Source organism: Carcharodon carcharias, chromosome 19, assembly GCF_017639515.1.
Source record: "Carcharodon carcharias isolate sCarCar2 chromosome 19, sCarCar2.pri, whole genome shotgun sequence".
Taxonomy (NCBI): domain Eukaryota; kingdom Metazoa; phylum Chordata; class Chondrichthyes; order Lamniformes; family Lamnidae; genus Carcharodon; species Carcharodon carcharias.
Genome location: NC_054485.1, coordinates 8,029,956 through 8,052,218, shown reverse-complemented (window position 1 = coordinate 8,052,218; position 22,263 = coordinate 8,029,956). Strand labels below are relative to the sequence as shown.

At 41.6% G+C, this 22,263-nt stretch overlaps 1 protein-coding gene across 1 annotated transcript; it reads right to left on the bottom strand.

Moving 5' to 3' along the window:
* Positions 1 to 7,491: 7,491 nt before the first annotated feature.
* On the bottom strand, positions 7,492 to 13,127 carry LOC121291896 (ras-related protein Rab-39A-like). The gene is made up of 2 exons (XM_041213548.1): positions 12,827 to 13,127; positions 7,492 to 8,177 (listed from the first exon to the last, which is right to left on the bottom strand). The coding sequence occupies exons 1-2, from the start codon at positions 13,096 to 13,098 to the stop codon at positions 7,790 to 7,792; spliced, it is 660 nt and encodes a 219-aa protein (XP_041069482.1). The 5' UTR covers positions 13,099 to 13,127; the 3' UTR covers positions 7,492 to 7,789.
* Between the last annotated feature and the right edge of the window lie 9,136 nt (positions 13,128 to 22,263).

The following is a 22,263-nucleotide window of genomic DNA, read 5'->3' as shown; positions in this document are numbered from 1 at the left end:
TGCAAATGCACTTATTTGTAATTACACCATTGGAGTGGAATTCATAATACAGTCAAGAGTAGTCCCCTGAATCCTTTACTGCTTGTAGTATTGGGTTTATCCACTGTAGTGAACTTCTGTGATTTTTTTTTTCTTCTTTGTATTGACTAAAAGTACCATCCCTGTACAGAGTTGGATGATACAAGGCTCAGTTCCTGGTCTAGTTGATCACGCAGTGGTATAGACACTCTCATCGACCCACAGTTAATTATGTTGGTTAAGTGACGATCAGTCCTGACTGATTTCCTCCATTATTAAATGCTTGAATTTTAGAGTTGCACGGTATACTAGTCGAGGGTACTGACACTTTATGAAATCATTCCCCATCACAAGTTGACTTTGGGGCAAGAGTTAATATCTGGCAACTGTTGATAGTGGCACACGGACCTTCATTTGTTAACCTAAAAAAAATTCAAACTTGTCTTTGGAAATAATGGGAATGATTTGTGCTGTAGGTTTAAAATCTAATCTTAATGTGAATTGCTTTTATTGGCAACTTCAAGGCCTAGGGAGCCTTGAATGTTTTTATTATTGTACACCAATCATTTTACAACAGTAAAGTTTTATGGATTTTCCACTATGCTAAATTAATCTAAACAGAATGTTCCTGTACAAGGAGATTGAGACAAACATTCATTAAGGATATTTTCTTCTGGATAGTATATTCTAGGCAATTAAAATTAGATACCAAATACTGCACAGGTGGTGATGATTTGACACATTGTCTGTGCTGGCTCTTTGCAGAGCTATCTAAATAATCCCACTCATTTTTCTCCATAACCCTGCAAATTTCTTCCCCAAATGAACTGTATGTACATAATCATTACCGTAGCGCTGTTATGACCAGTTTCCATTGTCACGGCAACTAAAATTAACTTGCAGCCTACTGATAGAGGGAAGGTGGTGGCATAGTGGCATTTTCACTGGACTGGTAATCCAGAGACCCAGGGTATTGCTCTGGTGTAATACCCTGGTCCACTCCTCCATCATCCCCTACACCTGAACCCTCCCATGGCACCTTCCCATGCAACCACAGAAAGTGCAACACCTGCCCCTTTACTTCTCCCCTCCTCACCATCCAAGGGCCCAAAACACTCCTTTCAAGTGAAGCGGCATTTCACTTGTACTTCCCTCAATTTAGTCTACTGCATTCGCTGCTCCCAATGCGGTCTCCTCTACATTGGAGAGACCAAACGCAGACTGGGTGACCGCTTTGCGGAACACCTTCGTTCTCTCCACAAGCATGACCCAAATCTCCCTGTGGCTTGTCATTTCAACACACCACCCTGTTCTCATGCCCACATGTCCGTCCTTGGCCTGCTGCAATGTTCCAGTGCAGCTCAACACAAACTGAAGGGACAGCACCTCATCTTCCGACTAGGCACTTTACAGCCTTCCGGACTGAATATTGAGTTCAACAATTTTAGATCTTGAACTCCCTCCCCCATCTATTTCCATTATTTTTAAATGTATTTCCATCCATTGTTTTATCTCTACCTTTCAGCCTATTTTGATCCCTTCCCCCCACCCCACCCCCACTAGGGCTATCTGTACCTTGCTCGTCCTGCTTTCTACCCTTAATTAGCACATTTCTTAGCTATTATCACCACCGTCAACACCTCTTTGTCCTTTTGTCTATGACATCTTTTGGTTATCTCTACCTATCACTGGCCCTCTATCCAGCTCTACCTGTCCCACCCCCCCTTAAACCATCTTATTTTTCACCTCTCTTCTATTTTTCCTTAGTTCTGATGAAGAGTCATACGGACTCAAAACATTAACTGTGTTCCTCTCTGCAGATGCTGTCAGACCTGCTGAGTTTAATGCTTTGGGGGGCTGGGTTCGAATCCTACTTCGAGAAGGGGGCAAATGGTGGAATTTGAATTCAATAAAAATCTGGAATTAAAAGTCGAAGGATTACCATGAAATCATTGCCAATTGTCGTAAAAACCCTTCTGGTTCACTAACGTCCTGTAGGGAAGGAAATCTTACCCGGTCTGGCCCTCAACCAGACCCATAGCAATGTGCTTGACTCTCAAATGCCCTCTGAACAACGGTAATTAAGGATGGGCAATATATGCTGGCCCAGCCAATCACATCCACATAAAATAAAATGCTCTCCATTTTTACAATCCACGAGTGACAGTGTGCATCGCAGTAGAGTGATTCCTACACCTTATTCCCACAATTCTAAACCTCCAGAAAATGAGCATACTTTTAAGATTTACATGGCTATATTGAAAAGAATTAATAAACGTCAAATAAAAAGTAGATTTTGCTTCTAAACATAAGGATACAAGAACATGCTTTGAAGCTTTTAATGAAAGATCTGGCTCAAACTATCACCATTTATTCATTTTGTTATGATCCCTGTAGAGACCAATAACTTCTTGAAAGTTTCTCCACACCACCAACAGAAATAAACCGATGGACAAGATTTCACTTAAGGCTTTTACTGTTACAAACTAGAATCAGCATAGATCAAACATTAGTTTGGCAGTTAAACTTTAACTGCGGTTGGCAGTTAAAGAAAAAAATAAATTCCGTATTAACTAACTTTACACCACATTTCTGGCAGATATGTAACATTAAAGGAACAGTCACAAAGTTACCCCCAGCATGTCAGGTCAAAACTTTGTTTCTTTTCACAATCGTTCCACTCTGCCTGAGTTTTCCTGGATACTATTATTACCAGCAAGGTATACTTTGATAAATCCCCTTCTTCGTCAGGTCACCGTAGTCCCAACAATTCAGAATTTATGAGATTCCTGTATCCAGTCGTTTTAAATAAAGTTTAGTTAGCTCTGGTAAAACTGTTTTTCCCCATTCAGAGCTTTACTTCTCCCCACCATTTCTTACAAAACATCAAAGACCTGTTCCTGGGAGAGTTCCAATTATTCTGCAGCTCAAGTTTTGAAGAGTCATATTCAACTCAACATTAACTCTGTTTCTCTCTCTACAGATGTTGCCAGACCTGCTGAGCATTTCCAGATTTCCACTATCCCCAGTATTTTGCCTTTATCTCAACAGCAGCTGTTCTTTGTTCTGTGTGATACTGTGAAAGGTGCCAAAACTGCCACTTGACATCTGAGTTTCTTCCCCATGGCAACCAGATCAGATGGGCCATTCTGCAAACTCAGGTGTTTATTTAGAATTCACCTTTCCCCTTTTCAGAATGTTCTGTTTACCTCAAGTTCTTCTTCAGTGCTTTGCCCAAAGGAGTGTCTGATGCATGGTGCCATGACCACCTCCACATGTAGGTCAAGGATTCATCCTGAATTCACCCCAACCGAATGGGAACCCCGTGCCATTGACATCTATCTGATCCATATCAACAACCCGCCCACCCACCCAAAGGAGTCAGAGTTGCTGTGACAACATGCACTTCTACATGCATGTTGTAGTCTGCTCTGGATAGTGATGACAGAGGGTCCAATTTTCTTTCCAGCACATGGCAGACCAGGAATTATCTATTGTGACCCTTACAACATGATCCAACCTTTGGCTGTAGCAGTCCTTTTCAAAATGCTTTTAAGACAGGAAGCATTTTGAGGCACAAGCTGGTGCATAACTACATATGAACATAAACCATCCAGAGTACTGTGCACAGTTTTGGTCCCCTTACTTGAGGAAGGATGTAGTTGCATTGGAGGCATTTTAGAGGAGGTTCACTTGATTGATCCCAGAGATGTGGGGTTTGTCTTATGAGGAGAGATTGAGCAGTTTAGGCCTAAACTCATGAGTTTAGAAGGATGAGAGGAGATCTAATTGAGTTATATAAGATGCTAAAGGAGATGGACAAAGTAGATGTGGAGTGGATGTTTCCCCTTGTGGGATATTCTAGAACAAAAGGCCATAGTTTTAGGCTAAGATTTAAATCAGAGATGAGGAGGAATTACTTTTCTCAAAGGGTTTTGAATCTGTGGAATTCACTACCTCAGAGTGCAGTGGATGCCGGGACGCTGAATAAATTTAATGAGGAGATAGACAGATTTTTAATTAGTAACGGGTTGAAAGGTTATGGGGAGAGGGTGGGAAATTGGAGTTGAGGCTGAAATGAGATCAGCCATGATAGTATTGAATGGCAGGGCAGGCTCGAGGGATTGAATTGCCTACTCCTGCTCCTAGTTCTTATGCATGGGCTCATTTTACTCAATCCCTCCTTATAGGGCAGTCTTCTTATCCTAGAAATCAATCCAGTGAACCATCACTGCACCACTTTGAAAATTAATATATCCTATGATCCAGGTGTGCTCTCACCAAAGCCCTGTAACTGCAGGAAGACTGGCTGGTACTCCAACCCTGTTGTACTAAAGGGTAATATATCATTTGTCTTCCTACTTGCTGTACTGCATATTAACTTTTGTGTTTTGGACAACCAAATCCCTCTGAACATCGACATTTAGTAGTTTCTCACTGGTTAAAAATATTCTGTCTTTCTATTCTTCCTACCAAAGTAAATTACCAAACATTTCCCCACATTATACTCCATCAGCCATGTTCTTGCCCATTCAACCACAGGCCCATTGCCCATCGGGCCTATAGTTTATCTACTAGAACATCTGTAGTCCGGACACCAGTTCAACAACTCTTGAGTCCAAGTTCTTCGAGTTGCAGACAACTTAGTTGTGACTATCCAGGATCATGATGGTCTCCAAGAACTTCCAGATGCTGCAATTGTAATAGACCACCTGCCCTGCCATCCCTTTCTAACCTTGTTTTATATATTTAATTAAGGCTTTTAACCTATTCAATATTTTCAGTTTCTTAACTAATTACAGGTACAGTACCCAAAATCTGGCTGTCTGAAAGCTGGACATTTTTGAAATGGCACACTGATTCACTTCCACAGCCTGTTTTAGTTTCAGGGTCTTTATGATATTCCAGGTCCTTATTCGTTTCAGCAGCCATACAGGTTGGACATCCGAAATCCAGCAGTCTCGGTCCTGAGGGTGCTGGATTTTAGTGGTCTGCTCTGAGTAAGAAATTAGAATTTGACTATTCCCTAACAGTTGTAAGGACCCCATGAATTTGGCCAATCTCAGTCGAGTTCCTAGTGGCTACTAAAGCTGTACAGTGAGCATGGTGGAGCCCAAGCCTGAGAGCACAGCAGGAGTGGTGGGGATAAAAGGAGCAGCAGAGAGAGAGATAATCAGAGTGGCATCATAGGACAGCAGTAAGTGATTGCTGAATATTATCTTTTCATGCTCGTTCAGCTAGGACCGTGGTTAAACTAAGAGCTGGGAAACAAACTAATACTTTAATTAATAAATAAGAGACTAGATAAACTACAAGCCCGATGTCCACAATCTGGCACCGGACTGTATGCTAACCAACATAGTACCCAGTTTTTCCTCAATGCAGTTAATAGTTGGACATATCTATGGAATTCATTGCCACAGAAGGCTGTGGAGGCCAGGTCATTGAGTGTATTTAAGACCGAGGTAGATAGGTTCTTGATTGGTAAGAGGATCAAAGGTTACGGGGAGAAGGCGGGAGAATGGGGTTGAGAAACTTATCAGCCATGATTGAATGGCGGAGCAGACTCGATGGGCCGAATGGCCTAATTTCTGCTCCTATGTCTTATGGTCTTATGGTTGGGTCTTGGAGCTCTGTCATTGAATGCTGACCCAAAAAAGCAACTGCGTATAAAACAAACGAGGAGCAAAATAGAGAACTGGCAGAACATGTCTCTCACCATTTCAACTGTAAATAAAAATTGTTATTCTTTGGACTTGACAAGGCTAACAGTTGAACCACAAATATCTAGCACCAAGCATATGAGATCATAGTCTTCAAGATTGCTGGTTGTATAATGCACAGACATAAAACTTGGAAATGTAGCAAGTAGTGAGGAGAGTAACAGACTTCAGCAGCTAGACAGATTGGTGAAATGAGCAGATAAAATTCAATGCGGAGAAATATGGAATGATGCAGTCTGGGAAGACGTGAAATAAACTAAGTGGTACAATTTTAAAGATGGAGCAGGAACAAAGATCTTGGAGTTCACATGCACAAATCTTTGAAGAACAAGTTGATAAAGCTGTTTAAAAAAAAAATCACAATATCCTTGGCTTCATAAATAGACACGTAGAGTGCAAGAACAAGGACATTAAGCTAAACCCTTTAAAATCACTTGTTCAGCCTCAACGAGAATATTGTGTCAAACAGGGCATCACATTTTAGGAAGCATGTCAAACACTCAGAGGGTGGAGAGGAGATTTACCAGAATGGCACCGTTCATGAGGGATTTCAATTATATGGGGAATCTCGAAATTGGGATTGTTCATCTTAGAACAGAGAAGTCTCTGGCAAAAGCAAACTACTGTGGTCACTGGAAATCTAAAATAAATGCAGAAATTGCTGGAAATACACAGGTCAGGCAGCATCTGTGGAGAAAGAAATAACGTTTGGTCAATGACCTTTCATCAGAAAGTTTTAAAAGCAATTTAGTAGAGCCATTCAAAATTATGGGAGCTTTGATAGAATAAATAAGAATAAACTGTTGCTACTTGGGATTGGGTCAGTAAACAGAGGACACAGATTAATGATAATAGGCAGAAAAAAGGGGGGGATATGAGAACTCTTTTATATACATGAGTTATGATGATCTGAATACACTTCAAAAGGATGTTGGAAGCAATTCAAAAGTAACTTTCAAAAGGGAATTGGACAAATACTTGAAAAGGAAACATTCACAGGGCAATGGGAAAAATGTAGGAGTGAGAGACTGACTAGGTAGCTCTTTCAAAGAGTGGCATGAGCAAGATGGGTCGAATGGCCTCCTCTTGAGCTGTAATACTCTTTGATAAGGTAACAATAGGGTAGAATTTTATGGTTCCATCCAAATCTATCACTTAACGTTCTTGTAGTCTTTTACTGTTTAACACAACAATAAATTAATTCTGACTAGACTGCCCAAGACTCGTTCAGATAGCTGAACAGACTCTCAAACAGATCCATAATAATGATCATAAAATTGATTAATTTTATTTTTAATTAATTTTAACAGGCATTAAAGTAATTAAATACAAGGATTTGATTTCAGTTCCAATGTTTTAATTTAAACACCATGCAGTTTTCATGTTTATGTACACGATTTAAAATTTTTGTTTAAGATGCGGACTTATTACAAATATTCATATTTATTAGCTGAATGAGGTATTCTTCCATTTAAATATGAAGTTTATAACTGCTTGGAAACACTGCAGATTTTCACATCTTAAAGCATGTTGACTATCATCATTGTTTCAACTGAACATACATAAAACTTTGGATTTAAAACTGGTTTTTCCTTGCCCATCTTCCTGTAAAAGTTTGGAACTGTTGAGAATTTGTGTTCTCTGTGCTGGGACTGAGAGACATAATGGTAGCCAGCCATAACAATCTTATCATAATTCTACTGTTATCAGTACAACACTTGCTAAACAGTACATACGTAACAACTTGACACCTGTTGAAAAGTACATTTTTATATATACATGGACAATAAATACAAATGCAACAATGACGCAATTAGTTCATAAGAACACTGTCATCACTCAGAAGTTACACACTGCTAATAAAAGGTCAACATCAAACTATTCCTAGCTCATGTGCTTATTTCACAGGTTGCTAGAAAGAGATTGCCTTGTGTAGACCAAGGATATTATTTCCCAATCATGGAAGTACCTTTCACTCCAATTTAAAGTAGAGTCAAATTATTAATCATACAATACATCCAACCCAATTAACATTATAAGCTGAATGGTCATTGTTTCAAAAAAACAAGGCCATTGATCTTAGTTATGCCATGAATCCCTCCTTTCACTTCTGTCATCTCAGTTTTCACTGATTCAGCGATCAATGTTGCTAGAATGAGAAAAACTTCCTGTATGTTAGTGCCATCTCTGGCTGAAGTCTCTATGTATCTCATCCCCAAATCTGAGGCAGTCTGTGTAGCCTCCTCTTGTGAGATTTGCCTCTCGGTTGACAGATCACTCTTGTGGCCAACAAGAATGAAGATGCACTCGCATTGGTCAAGAACAGGACCAGCTTCATCCAGCCAGTTTCTGAGGTAGTCAAGAGACTGGCGATTTGTTAAATCAAATACCAGCAGTCCACCAAGTATCGTTTGGAGATGGGATTGTGTGATGGTTCTGAAAGAGAATCACAAGTAATGTTATAAAAATTTAAGTCTTATAGTCATGTGACCAAGGTACACAGTGGATTTTCCTGGTGCTACACACAAGCTAGCAGATCATGAGTGCAACAAATAGATTAAAATTGGGTGGGCCCCCTTCCAAAAGCGTCCTCCTCTCTTCCACCAACCCCCAAACAATCCAATACATGCAAAACCAGGAAAATACATTCCATTCTTTCTAGGATTTTAAGGATATCTTTGAGGCAAATATCTGGTCACCTGTAACATTATGTGAAGCAGCCGACAACATTAGGAGAAATTGAAAACCCTGTATTTTAAGACTTGAAATTCTCATTTCTCACATGCTACAACAGCCACAGGCTCAAGCAGAATACACAAAACCCAACTGATTTACCAATGTCCTTTAGGAAGGAAAACTGCCATCCTTCCACAATCTGGCCGACATGTAATCCTAGACTCTCAGCAATGTATTTGACTCTGAACTTCCCTCTGATATGGCCTAGCAAACCACTCATTTTGTATCGAACAACTACAGAACGTCTAATTATCCACACCACCCCAATTGCAACATTTCTCCAGAGGCAATTAGGAATGTGCAATAAACGCTGGCCTTGCTAGCAAATACCCACGTTCCATGAACAAAAAACAACACTTGCATAAGGAGCACAGCACACATTGTAGAACTGATGCATAGGACGTAGCTCCCAATCTCAGTCCAAGGAACAAACGAGAATCAGATAACAGTTTAAGAACTCCATAAGTTCCACTTGCCGGGTAACATGAATTTTATTTTCCCCAAGGATTACAATGTTCACCAGCCACAGAAGACATTTCAACCCCGGATGAAAGATTTCCATCCCCCCCACCAAACTTTTTATTTGACCGATCTTCAAACAACTTCCAAAATAGCTGTCCGTACTTCAACACAACTTTATTAGTCACACTCAGAAGTACAGTGGTGTTGCAGGGCTTGCATTTCTGGAGTTACAATTAAACAATTGTCAGGGCGATGTGGGCAATTTACCCAGAATCTGACATACTTAGATTTCACTTGCACAGTAGAGGCTGAATGTGCCAAAAATACCTCAGCAAAAACATCTCGTCTTAAGTGAGGTTTAGTAAAGGGAAGCAGCAAAAAAAAAAAATCCTATCCTGCACAAATTTCCTTTGCAGCCATGGACTGTGTACCTGTCCATCATATGGCGACTCCTACATAGGAGCCGTATTTTCGACTCCCAATTGAACTGTGAATCCGGTCACGAAACTCCGAACTTACGTTTTCTTTTGCTGGAAAAGCAATTTTCCTCTGGCTTCCCAACCCTACATCATTTTTCGTGGGTTGGAAAAGCCTTGGGTGCAAAACACCATTAGGAGGACCACAGGAAAATCGCATTTCCTCCAGCTAACTATTTCTGTGTGTTGCTGTGTGTTTTGGAAGCTCTAAAAAAAAAATGCACCTCTTTGGCAGGGTGACCAACTCTCACATAGAAATTTAAGGGACAACAATAATAAGAGCAGGAGTGGGGTGGGCAGGAAGGAGGGTGCTGCCAGAGCTATTAGTCCTGGGGAGGGGCGGGGTTGCTAGTAGAGACTATGAGGGGAGTTGGGGTGCTGCCAGAGCTGTGAAGGATGGGATGCGAGGAGAGGAGGGTGGGGTGGTGGGGGTGGGGGGGGTGGGGGGTGTTATCAGAGCTGTGACAACACACAGTTGGGAGGGGGTGTGGGAATGGTATGTGCACAAAATTTAGAGGTCCGAATTACGGAAAGATCATGCAGCCCAGGACACGGGACATTAGCCTTAGATGCAGGATGAGCCCGTAAAATAAGGGATGGTTGGTCAGCTTGCACCTTGGAGAGTTTGTAACCACTGGGAGAAGCCTGCTGAGGAGTCAGGAACATCCTGAAAGGCAAACGTAAAACGTTTGCACACATTTGAATGTCACTATTAGACATGTACTGTATGCCCCCACGGAATTCACAGAGATAACTCAAAACAAAGAATCTCACAAAGCTCCACCCATCTCCATGGCAATGAGACATATCTGGCCTGTTCCTATGTACAATTATAAACTAACTAACTTTCAATTCCAAAGCTTTCCTTAATTCTGGGAAACCACATGGATAGTTTATCCTTTTACTGGAATAACTGCAGATATTATGTCACCCGTTGTTTAGCGAAGTAAACCCACCTGCTTTTTATGATCTTACTTTTCTAGATGTTAGCTTCTTAAGTCAACATGGCCCAAACCTTTTAAGTGTAATAAACTCCAAACTTGGTCAAATCGCATTTACTTCAGGATTATCTGGTTTCTCCCATTTTCTACAGTCAAACTTCAATTCTTAAAATGAAAAGTTATATTCTAAAACATGAATTATGAACTAGATATTTTCAACAAAACATTAAAATAATTTAATGTGAAAAATAAACATAACTATACATTTAAATGCATTCAGTCTCATGTTTTTGGTTATAAACCTGACTCCTCCCACTTCCCTTTGTTTCACACATGCCTGAAAAAGCGAAAAACAAGAGTATAAACAACACCAAAATCTGCAATAACTTGTATTTATATAGCACCTTTAATATAGTAAGAGGACGCAAGGTGCATCATAGAAGTGTCAGTAAACAAAATTTGACACTGAGCCACATAAGGTGGTAATGAAAGCAGACAGCCAAAAGTTTGGTCAAAGAGGTAGCTTTGACCTCTTTAAGCAATTTTCCTCTGACTTCCCAACCATTCATCATTTTCGTGGGTTGGAAAAGCCTTGGGTGCAAAACAACATTATGAGGACCACAGGAATATTGCATTTCCTCCAGCTCACTATTTCCGTGTGGTGGTGTGGGTTTTGGAAGGCCTAAAAAAAATACACTTCTTTGGCAGGGTGACCAACTCTCACGTAGAAACTTAGGGGACAGCCTGCCACAATAAGAGCAGGAGGGTGATGGGTGGGAAGCAGGGTGCTTGTTAGTCCGGGATGGGGGTGTTGGGGTTGCTACTAGAGACTATGAGGGGAGGAAGAAGAGGGAGGGAGGTGGAGAGGATTAGGGAGGGATTCCAGATCTTGGGGTCTTGGCAACTGAAGGCATGGATGCCAATGGTGTCGTGATTAAAACTAGAGACCAAGGATTGGAGGAGCACTGTGATTCTGAGGGTTGTGGGGCTGGAGGAGGTTACAGACATAGGCAGTGTTGAAGCCATAGAGGAATTTGAAAACAAGGCGTTACTTAGCCCTAAAACGTAGGTGAGTGAACACAGGAGAGTGATGGGTGAATGGGATTCAGTTTGGGTAAGGACATAGCTAGCAGAGTTTTGGATGACCTCAATTCTACAGAGGGCAGAACATGGGAGGTCAAACAGGACTATGTTAGAACAGCCAAATCTATAGGTAACAAAGGCATGGATAAATGTTTCAGTAGCAGATAGGCTGAGATGGGAGGAGTCAGGCGATGTTACGGAGGGGGAGGTGGTCTTAGTGATGGAGCAGTTTAAATGATCTCATCCTTGTTTTCAAATCCATTTCAAATTCCAGGAAGAAATCCCATGGAGCGTTTGAGATTGAAAAATATCTGATTGTTGGTCACCAGGTTTTGTATGTGTTGGCTGGCTAATATGTTATTTCTGTAGCTACACAGCAATTCCAAATCATATCCTGCAATGAAAAGTTCTATTTTTCGTCAGATAAGTAACACCAGCTTTCAAAAGTTAGGTCAGGGAATCTCAAGGTTTGCAGGGGATCCTCCAAGTAGGAGAGCTTGGAAACAGCCAAATTTTGGGAGCAGCTAAATCTCAAATTCTTTCTCTCCCTTCACAGGCCAAAATAGCAAAATGCTCATCCTACCCACAACACAGTGACTGCCACCAGTGCTGCACCAATGGAAGATAGTTTCAAACATAACAAACAGGTAAATTTAGTGATATCTTTGTCTCTTCCTCCTTCACAGCAATTAAAAGAATTGGAATGCAAAACAGTGTCCGTCCCTTAAACTAAAGGTTTGAGTCTGTCTCACGATTGAAAAAGGTCTGTCCAGACAATGCATTTGCCTTGAGCAAGTTTGCAGGACCTGGCTTCATAAAATTCTGCTTCACAAAAGGGCGAGATTTTAACTCACTCAAAACCCATCCACTTATAAAAAGTTAAAATCAGACCCCGGGAGTCTTGCGTAAAACCTCAAATTTAAGAAGTGTTGCATCAGGTATTTGACGTTTTCTCAAATCGACCAGAGGGAAGAGGGTGGTTGAAGGAAAGCACTATAAAAGCTTCGGGAAGAACTAGTGCATGTCAAATAAACAGCAGTGAAAACAGAGTTTGGAACAGGCCCAGCATTCTGTCAGCTGGAAGAAGCATCACATTTCTAATAGGTCACGCGTCACTAGATTAATCAATGTCAAGTTAGCAATTTGGGAAACAAAGTCTTCATCCAGATTTTGCTAAGCACACAGATTTCAGCTGCACTGGCATAATTAAATCACATTCTTATCAAGCTGTTCAAGAACATTAGTGCCATAAAACCAGTTTGACCAGCTGAAGTTTCTACCATTCACCTTTTTAGCTACAATGGTAAATAAGATTGGAAGGTACAGGTATCATCACCAAAAACACTAAGGTTGATTTTATACCTTTTAATAAAAGTGCTGTACAAACCTATGTTCCTTTTCCCCTGCTGTATCCCACACTTGAAGTTTCACTCTTACTGTTGGCGTGGTTTCCAGAATATGAATGTAATAATCCACACCAATGGTTTTCTGGACATCTTCTCTGAACATTCCTTCAGTTAAACGGAGCAGAATGGATGTTTTGCCCACAGTAGAAGCACCCACTAAAATAACACGAAATTGCCAAAAGAAATTTCTCAGACTCCTCCGCCTGACTCTACGCTTTGACACTCCAGGCTGAATTGACCATCTCTGGCCCATGGCTGTTAAGTAAGGCTTAGGCTGGTTCAAGAGTGCTGGAACCAGTAAAACCAGTTACAAGAATGAAGCTATTCACGGAATCAACACCCTTCCCCCGTCCACCTCTTCCCTTTATAAGTTCAACAATTTGAATGCTGATGTAGTTAGCCAATGGTTTGCACAGGAGGGGCTGACTAGTTTGCATCAAAACAGTTGGCTTCAAAAGGAATGCGCAATGAATGTTGGGAGCTACAAGTGGAGATTGTTTGTTATAACAAAGGCTTTGATGTGGGTGATAACCTCTAGAAAGTCAAATTTGTGTGGCCCTTCCAAATTTTACCCAGGAGCTAATCCTCAATCGCTGAGGAAATATAATTAGTTGGATGATTGTCTTCAGCTATTGTCATCTGAGGGAAGCTGTACTGAAGGTTTGTTTCAGAACTCCAGTGGTTAATGACTTTTGTTTTATATGATGTCGAATTTTCTGAAGTTTTGGAATGCAAGACTCAACGTCACATTAGCATGTATACAAAAATCTGAAACAAAAACTGAAAACGATGGCAATACCAATAGCAGGCCAGTCAGCATCAGTGGACTAGTTTTAGACCTGGGAAAAATTAAAAATGATTAAAGTGACAGAACCAGAACAAAGAGGAAGGAGGACAGTAAACAAAAACACAAGAAAGTATCAATGTTGTTTAAAAGAAAAATAGGAGACAATTAAATGGCTGGGAAGAAACATCAGAAGAATTGGAGAAACATAGATCATGTGAATAGTTAAGGCAGCATCAGAGGAACAGTGAAACAAGGGAAACTGCCAAAACAGGGTGGGGTCTAAAAGCCTGAGTGCAGGGAAAAGGAAAGGGAAAAAAGAGACCCATATTAAGGCTCTTCTTCAAATTTAGCCATGGGATCTTTTCTACCCACCTGAGAGAGCAGATAGGGCATCAGTTTAACATCTCATCTGAAAGACCATGCCTCTTTCATTGCAGCACTCCTTCAGCAGTTCACTAAGGCACGAGCCTACGTTGAGCTCAAACTTGTCTGCTTCATCAAGTTAGCTTTTAAAGAACAAAAATGAACTTGACCTTATGCAAAAATAGTTCTCAAGTTGCCTATCTAAAATGTTATATCCAGCAGCTCAGCCTGGTGTGGCCCTAAAACACACTAAAGGCACCTTAGAATGTTTTTATTAAAGACGCTACATTAGGACACTATTAATGGTGGAGAAAACAGCAAAGGTACCCACCTCTGATTGCTGCTCAATGACCCCCTACTAGATATCCAAACATCAACACATTTCACCGCTACCACATTGTGAATAGAATGAAGATTTAGCAAGTCTGAAGTTACTGTAATTTCTTCCATTTTCATGGTCTCATCTCTTCACCTTTACCTGAGTGTGTCCTTAAAGAAAGACATTTATACAACGATTTTCACAGTTACCAGACACCCAAAAGCACTTTACAACCAATTGAGTACTTTTGAGGTGGAGTCACTGTTGTAAATGCAGCAGCCAATTTTTCACATAAGTTCCCACAAACTGCAATGTGATAATGATCAGAAAACCTGCTGATTTGTAACAGTGACTGAGGGATTTATATTGGCCAGGACACCAGGGGTAATTCCCCTGCTCTTCTTCAAAGTAGTGCTAAGGAATCTTTTACATCCTCCTGAGCATGCAGGCATGGCCTTGGTTCAACATCCCACCTCAAAGGACGGCACCTCTGACAGTGCGGCACCCTGCACTGGAGTGTTAGCCTTGATATTGGTGCTCAAGCCTCCAGAGTGGGACTTGAACCCAGAACCTGGTGACTGAGAGGCAGGAGTGCCACTAACTGAGCTACAACTGACACTCCAGTCACATAACTTTTTTGTTTCTTGTAAATAAGTGCAAGTTGCAGACATTCTAACTAAATTCCCACCACTTCCTATGCTTCCTGCATTACTGGATTGTCCTAGACTTACCTTCCTGCAATATTGAGGAAGGTCTGTAGGCAATTAGCTAAAGTTAATGGCATTGAAGTACTTTTCCAAATAGTTCTGTCACCCAGTGTTCTGCAATCTTATAGCAATGTAAACAGGATGAATTGTAGATGGAATGGCCACTTAAGTCAGTATTTAAATGGAGGGCCAGAAACCCACTCTCCTGCTGCCATCCAGCCTCACTAGAGTAAACAAACATGCTCTCTGAAATGCACTGGCTCCTAGTACCTCAACGTCTCAATTTTAAAATTCTCATCCTCATGTTCAGCTCCTTCTATGGCCTCCCTCCTTCCTATCTCTGTAGCCTCATCCAGCCCTACCAACTTCCAAGAACTCTGTGTTCCTCCAACTCCCATCATTGGCGACTATGCCTTCAGCTGCCTAGAGCCTAAGCTCCACAATTTTCTCCTTTAAACTCTCCATCCATCTATCTCTCTCCTCCTCCTTAAAGCTTATCATTTTGGACAAGCTTTAGTCACCTGTCCTACTTCCTCAGTCTTTGGCTCAATGTCAACTTGGTTTCGTTATGCTCTCTGAAGTGCCTTGGGGTCTTTCCCTATGTTAAAGGCACTATGTCAATGCATGTTGTTGTTCTTGTCCTTCATGACTTAAGGAAATCCTAAAGGCATTTCAAACCAATGAAATACATTTGAATGTTGTAACGTAGGCAAATGCAGCAGCCAGTCATATTTCCAATGGCTCATATTGCCTGAGCCCTATAGGTCTGGTTTGATTGTAACTTTGGTGAGCAAATCCCACTAGCTAGTGGGCTAGTGACAGGTACACTGCACTTTCCCTCAACACCTGTACATTAAGTAGGGGGAACTGGTTCCCTCTCTTATAGTTACCCAGCAACTTCACTTGGCACTAAATGTGGAGATAAAAACAAAAAACTACGGATGCTGAAAATCCAAAACAAAAACAGAATTACCTGGAAAAACTCAGCAGGTCTGGCAACATCAGCAGAGGAGAAAAGAGTTGACGTTTCGAGTCCTCATGACCCTTCAACAGAACTAGGTGAATCCAAGGAAGGGGTGAAATATAAGCTGGTTTAAGGTGTGTGTCTGTTTGTATGTGTGGGGGGGGGGGTGGTGTTGGGTGGGGGGAGAGAGAAGTGGAGGGGGGGGTGTGGTTGTAGGGACAAGCAAGCAGTAATAAAAGCAGATCATCAAAAGGTGTAACAGACAAAAGAACAAAAGAACATAGAGGTGTTGAAGTTGGTGATATTATCTAAACGAATGTGCTAATTAAGAATGGATGGTTGGGGAATTAAGGTATAGCTCTAGTGGGGGTGGGGGGAGCATAAAAGATTTAAAAATATTTAAAAATAATGGAAATAGGTGGGAAAAGAAAAATCTATATAATTTATTGGAAAAAACAAAAGGAAGGGGGAAGAAACAGAAAGGGGGTGGGGATGGAGGAGGGAGTTCAGGACCTAAAGTTGTTGAATTCAATATTCAGTCCGGAAGGCTGTAAAGTACCTAGTCGGAAGATGAGATGTTGTTCCTCCAGTTTGCGTTGGGCTTCACTGGAACAATGCAGCAAGCCAAGGACAGACATGTGGGCAAGAGAGCAGGGTGGAGTGTTAAAATGGCAAGCGACAGGGAAGTTTGGGTCATTCTTGCGGACAGACCGCAGGTGTTCTGCAAAGCAGTCGCTCAGTTTACCTTTGGTCTCTCCAATGTAGAGGAGACCACATTGGGAGCAACAAATACAGTAGACTATGTTGGGGGAAATGCAAGTGAAATGCTGCTTCACTTGAAAGGAATGTTTGGGCCCTTGGACGGGGAGGAGAGAGGAAGTGAAGGGGCAGGTACTACATCTTTTGCGTGGGCATGGGGTGGTGCCATAGGTGGGGGTTGAGGAGTAGAGGGTGATGGAGGAGTGGACCAGGGTGTCCCGGAGGGAACGATCCCTATGGAATGCCGACAGGGGGGGTGAAGAGAAGATGTGTTTGGTGGTGGCATCATGCTGGAGTTGGCGGAAATGGCGGAGGATGATCCTTTGAATGCGGAGGCTGGTGGGGTGATAAGTGAGGACAAGGGGGACCCTATCATGTTTCTGGGAGGGAGGAGGAGGCGTGAGGGCGGATGCGCAGGAGATGGGCCGGACACGGTTGAGGGCCCTGTCAATAACCGTGGGTGGAAAACCTCGGTTAAGGAAGAAGGAGGACATGTCAGAGGAACTGTTTTTGAAGGTAGCATCATCAGAACAGATGCGACGGAGGCGAAGGAACTGAGAGAATGGGATGGAGTCTTTACAGGAAGCGGGGTGTGAGGAGCTGTAGTCGAGGTAGCTGTGGGAGTCGGTAGGCTTGTAATGGATATTGGTGGACAGTCTATCACGTTCCAATGATGCTACCTTCAAAAACAGTTCCTCTGACATGTCCTCCTTCTTCCTTAACCGAGGTTTTCCACCCACGGTCGTTGACAGGGCCCTCAACCGTGTCCGGCCCATCTCCCACCCATCCGCCCTCACGCCTTCTCCTCCATCCCAGAAACATGATAGGGTCCCCCTTGTCCTCACTTATCACCCCACCAGCCTCCGCGTTCAAAGGATCATCCTGCGCCATTTCCGCCAACTCCAGCATGATGCCACCACCAAACACATCTTCCCTTCACCTCCCCTGTTGGCATTCCGTAGGGATCGTTCCCTCCGGGACACCCTGGTCCACTCCTCCATCATCCCCTACTCCTCAACCCCCACCTATGGCACCACCCCATGCCCACGCAAAAGATGTAACACCTGCCCCTTCACTTCCTCTCTCCTCACCGTCCAAGGGCCCAAACACTCCTTTCAAGTGAAGCAGCATTTCACTTGCATTTCCCCCAACTTAGTCTACTGTATTCGTTGCTCCCAATGTGGTCTCCTCTACATTGGAGAGACCAAACGTAAACTGGGCGACTGCTTTGCAGAACACCTGCGGTCTGTCCGCAAGAATGACCCAAATCTCCCTGTCGCTTGCCATTTTAACACTCCACCCTGCTCTCTTGCCCACATGTCTGTCCTTGGCTTGCTGCATTGTTCCAGTGAAGCCCAACGCAAACTGGAGGAACAACATCTCATCTTCCGACTAGGTACTTTACAGCCTTCCGGACTGAATATTGAACTCAACAACTTTAGGTCCTGAACTCCCTCCTCCATCCCCACCCCCTTTCTGTTTCTTCCCCCTTCCTTTTGTTTTTTCCAATAAATTATATAGATTTTTCTTTTCCCACCTATTTCCATTATTTTTAAATATTTTTAAATCTTTTATGCTCCCCCCACCCCCACTAGAGCTATACCTTAATTCCCCAACCATCCATTTGTAATTAGCACATTCGTTTAGATATATATCACCAACTTTAACACCTCTGTGTCCTTTTGTTCTTTTGTCTGTGACATCTTTTGATGATCTGCTTCTATCACTGCTTGCTTGTCCCTACAACCACACCCCCCCCTCCACTTCTCTCTCCCCCCACCCAACCCCACCCCCCAACACACGCACACACACCTTAAACCAGCTTATATTTCACCCCTCTCCTTGGATTCACCTAGTTCTGTTGAAGGGTCATGAGGACTCGAAACGTCAACTCTTTTCTTCTCCGCCGATGCTGCCAGACCTGCTGAGTTTTTCCAGGTCATTCTGTTTTTGTTTTTACTAAATGTGGAGGGTCAGGGGAAGCTCTGATGCACTCTGCAGTGCAATACCTAATTAATGTTCACTGCCTATGTTTGATACTAATACTGATCACTTGCCTTAATGGAGGGTGGCTGGTGTCAATAGAACTGAACTCCAGCAAGACATCAATGCTTTTTGGAAAGAAGGAAACAGGAATGGGGAAATGCAATAAGAGGCATAACCAGAAAGGGAAAAGTTAAGGAACTACAATATATATTTTTAAAAATAGGCTGTGCAGTATACTGGCCATATTTCTCTTGTTCTTAATATAATCTCAATCAATCAATGTGCAAACTGGCACAAACCTGTCATTTATCCTTATTCACCCTAAAAATCAGTGAGATTTTAACATTATAACTGCTTGTTTTTTTTAGTCACTCACTTGTCTTCATCTTTAAATACTCTTTTAAATGTTATTAATCTTTCACTATCTTCCATTGCTGGTTTCTGATAATACTTACACTCCCTACATGCTTACAATAATTAAATCATCTCATACTCTTATCAACAAAAGCAGTGTATCACAGTAACGAGATGAGATTATTTGCAAAACGAATGTTGAGTTGTGGCTTCTCAATGCAGAAGAAATACACTCAGGTTTTATTGAAATAATAAGAGCCTCTCTTCAGTTAACAGCTTCCTGCTTGGTGACATTATCAAATGTTTCTTCTTGTGCCATTCATGATGGCAAAACACAATCCCGGTATCAAGAAAGTTTCAACCATAAAGGAAAACATTTTATAAGAAGCCAGGTTTTGAAATAATGTAGAAATGATTTATAATATGGAAAATTGAACAGCAAGTAGAACAGAGCTTCATATGACTCTTCAGTCATATTATTTTTTTTCTCTCCACAGATGCTGTTAGACTTGCTGAGTTTCTCCAGCATTTCCTATTTTTGTTTCAGATTTCCAGCATCCGCAATATTTTGCTTATATCTACAGAACTGAGCTCCCATTTATTTCCCACTGGCATGTTGGGGAAAAGAGAACAAACTGAACTTACAATTGGCAGAGTAACAGAGACAATAGGATTTGGTCAGGATAATGAAGGCAGGTGGGAACACACCTGGGCAAGGAAGATTTGGAGAAAAGAAACCGAAGACTGTACAGATAGACATCAAGAACACAGAAGAATGGGATTATAGAATGCCAAAAGTTACTTTGAACCTTTAGTGTAAAGTACTGTAATGCCCTTTTTGGTTGCATTTGGCATTTTCTTTTCACAAGACAATTAGAGATGAGAAAGGTCATTTGACTCATATTAGTCCAGCCATTTAGAATAACCCCAAATTCATCTCATTACTGCATCCAATTGGCCCTTCAATGATTTTCAGGGGTTTTCACTTCCAGTGTATATGAGACTCCATTCCATGTATTCACTGTGAACAAAGAACATCCAGAAGAACATTGGAGCAGTTGGCTTTATGTGCTGAATTGTAAAGTGGAAAATGTGCTGAGCTACGCACACCATTCTTGATTTAGAAAACCATCCACAGCAAAGGAATCTGCATTATATAAGCACCTATCATGACCACAGGACATTCTATAACGCTTTACAGCCAATGAAGTAAATTTGAAAATCTAGCCACTGGTGCATGTAGGAAAAGCAGCAGCCAATTTGCACACAGCAAGCTCCCACAAACAAGAATGTAATAATGACCAGCTTATCTGTTTCTGTAATGTTGATTGAGGGATGAATGTTGGCCAGGACACCAGGGAGAACTCCCCAGCTCTTCATTGAAGAACTACCATGGGATCTTTTGCATCCACCTGAAAGGCAAGCAAGGCCTTGGTTTTATATCTCCTCAGTACTGTACTGACATAGCCTAGATTTTTGAACTTGAAGCTGAACCCACAACCCTCCAACTAGTGAAAGCGCCACCAACTGAACCACAACAAAGACTGAAACCTGTAGGACAACAACAACTTAATTTATATGGCTAAGTGCCTTTAATGAATAATCCAGTGCTTTATGTAAAGGAAATATTTTTTTCTCTAGTATTTCTGTAGGATGCTGTGAAACAGACTTGTGGGGCTGAGTGTGTGACTAATTTAAATAAGCTAAAGATAGTCAGACTACAAGGTTTGAATCACCAAAAGGGTTTCGTGCAAAAACAGGCATTTTGAAATGGAGATGGATGAGCTAAGATGAAGTCCCAGGAGATGCAGTGTGAATGGAAGTTACATTTGTAGATTCATTAAGAGGTTGCTTGATTTTCAAAGGGACACGATAAGATGTTTTACAACTGGCAAAATAGATAAGGCAAAGTTTTTAAGTATATTATTCCCGAAAGTGCTGGCCATAATGACAATGAGAGTTCTTTATATTCTGGGAAAAGTAACTTCCAAAGCAAGGTTGAAACAATGGGATTGACAGATCAAAAGGGAGAAAATTTATTTAGGGAAAGATTGAAAACTGTATGGTATGTGGCCATGTGAGATCTTGAAAGGAGGACTGTGTAAAACCAACCTGGGAAAAAAATAGCCTCTAGTCACCCCAGAGAAGTGTTTGCTTGTTCCAGAATGAAAGGTTTTGTTAAAAGCCTTGGATTTCTATTGTCGAGTGAAAGGGAAAGAGCTGAGAAATACCTCCCTTCAAGCAACATTTGGTGCTTGTGATAATATTGCTGGATGTTTTATAGATTAAGAATCAATTTGGACTGTTGCCTGAAAGATGTATGTAGTTGGGAGTCTAGTTAAGTAGAAATCTTTTGGAAACTGTGATAAGTTTAACTGTGTAACTAATATTGTGTGTGTTTAACTTTTTCTTCTTTTAATGTGTTTTAATTTAATCTTTAAAATCTCCAAAGGTGGTAGTGGACTCTTTACTTCTGACTTCAGTGTACATACCTTCTCGTAATAAATACAAATTGTAAAATTGTTGTGATAGCTTGGCCAAGTTTCCCTTTGGGATTTGGTCAGCCTGCCATATCATAACATTCACAGCAGTGTTGAATAAAAGCATGACAACCAGCTACATAGAGAGATATCAGTTTAGATGACCAAAAACTTGGTTGAAGAGCTAGGTTTTAAGAAGTGTCGTAATGGTGGAAAGCAAAATATAGAGTGGCGAGGTGCAGGGAGGGAATTCCAGAGCTTGGGGTCTTGGTAACTGAAGGCACAGCATCAATGGTGGTGCAATTATAATTGGAAATGCACAAGAGACCAGAAGAAGAGTATAGATATCTCGAAGGGTTGTGACTTAAGGGTTACAGAAATAGGGAGGGGTTAGGCCTTAGAAAACAAGGATAAGAATCCTAAAGTCAAGACTTTGCTTGACCGGGAGCCAATGTAGGTCAGTGAGCACAGGGGTGATAGGAAAACGGGACTTGCTGCGGAGTAGACTATATGGTCGGTCAAGCCTGCCCCAACATTTAATACAATCGTAGCTGATCTTGGGCTTCAACTCCACTTTCCTGCCTGTTCCCCACATCCCTTGATTGCCTGAGATACCAAAAATCCGTCTATCCCAGCCTTAAATATATTGAATGATGGAGCATCCACAACCCTCTGGGGCACAGAATTCCAAAGATTCAC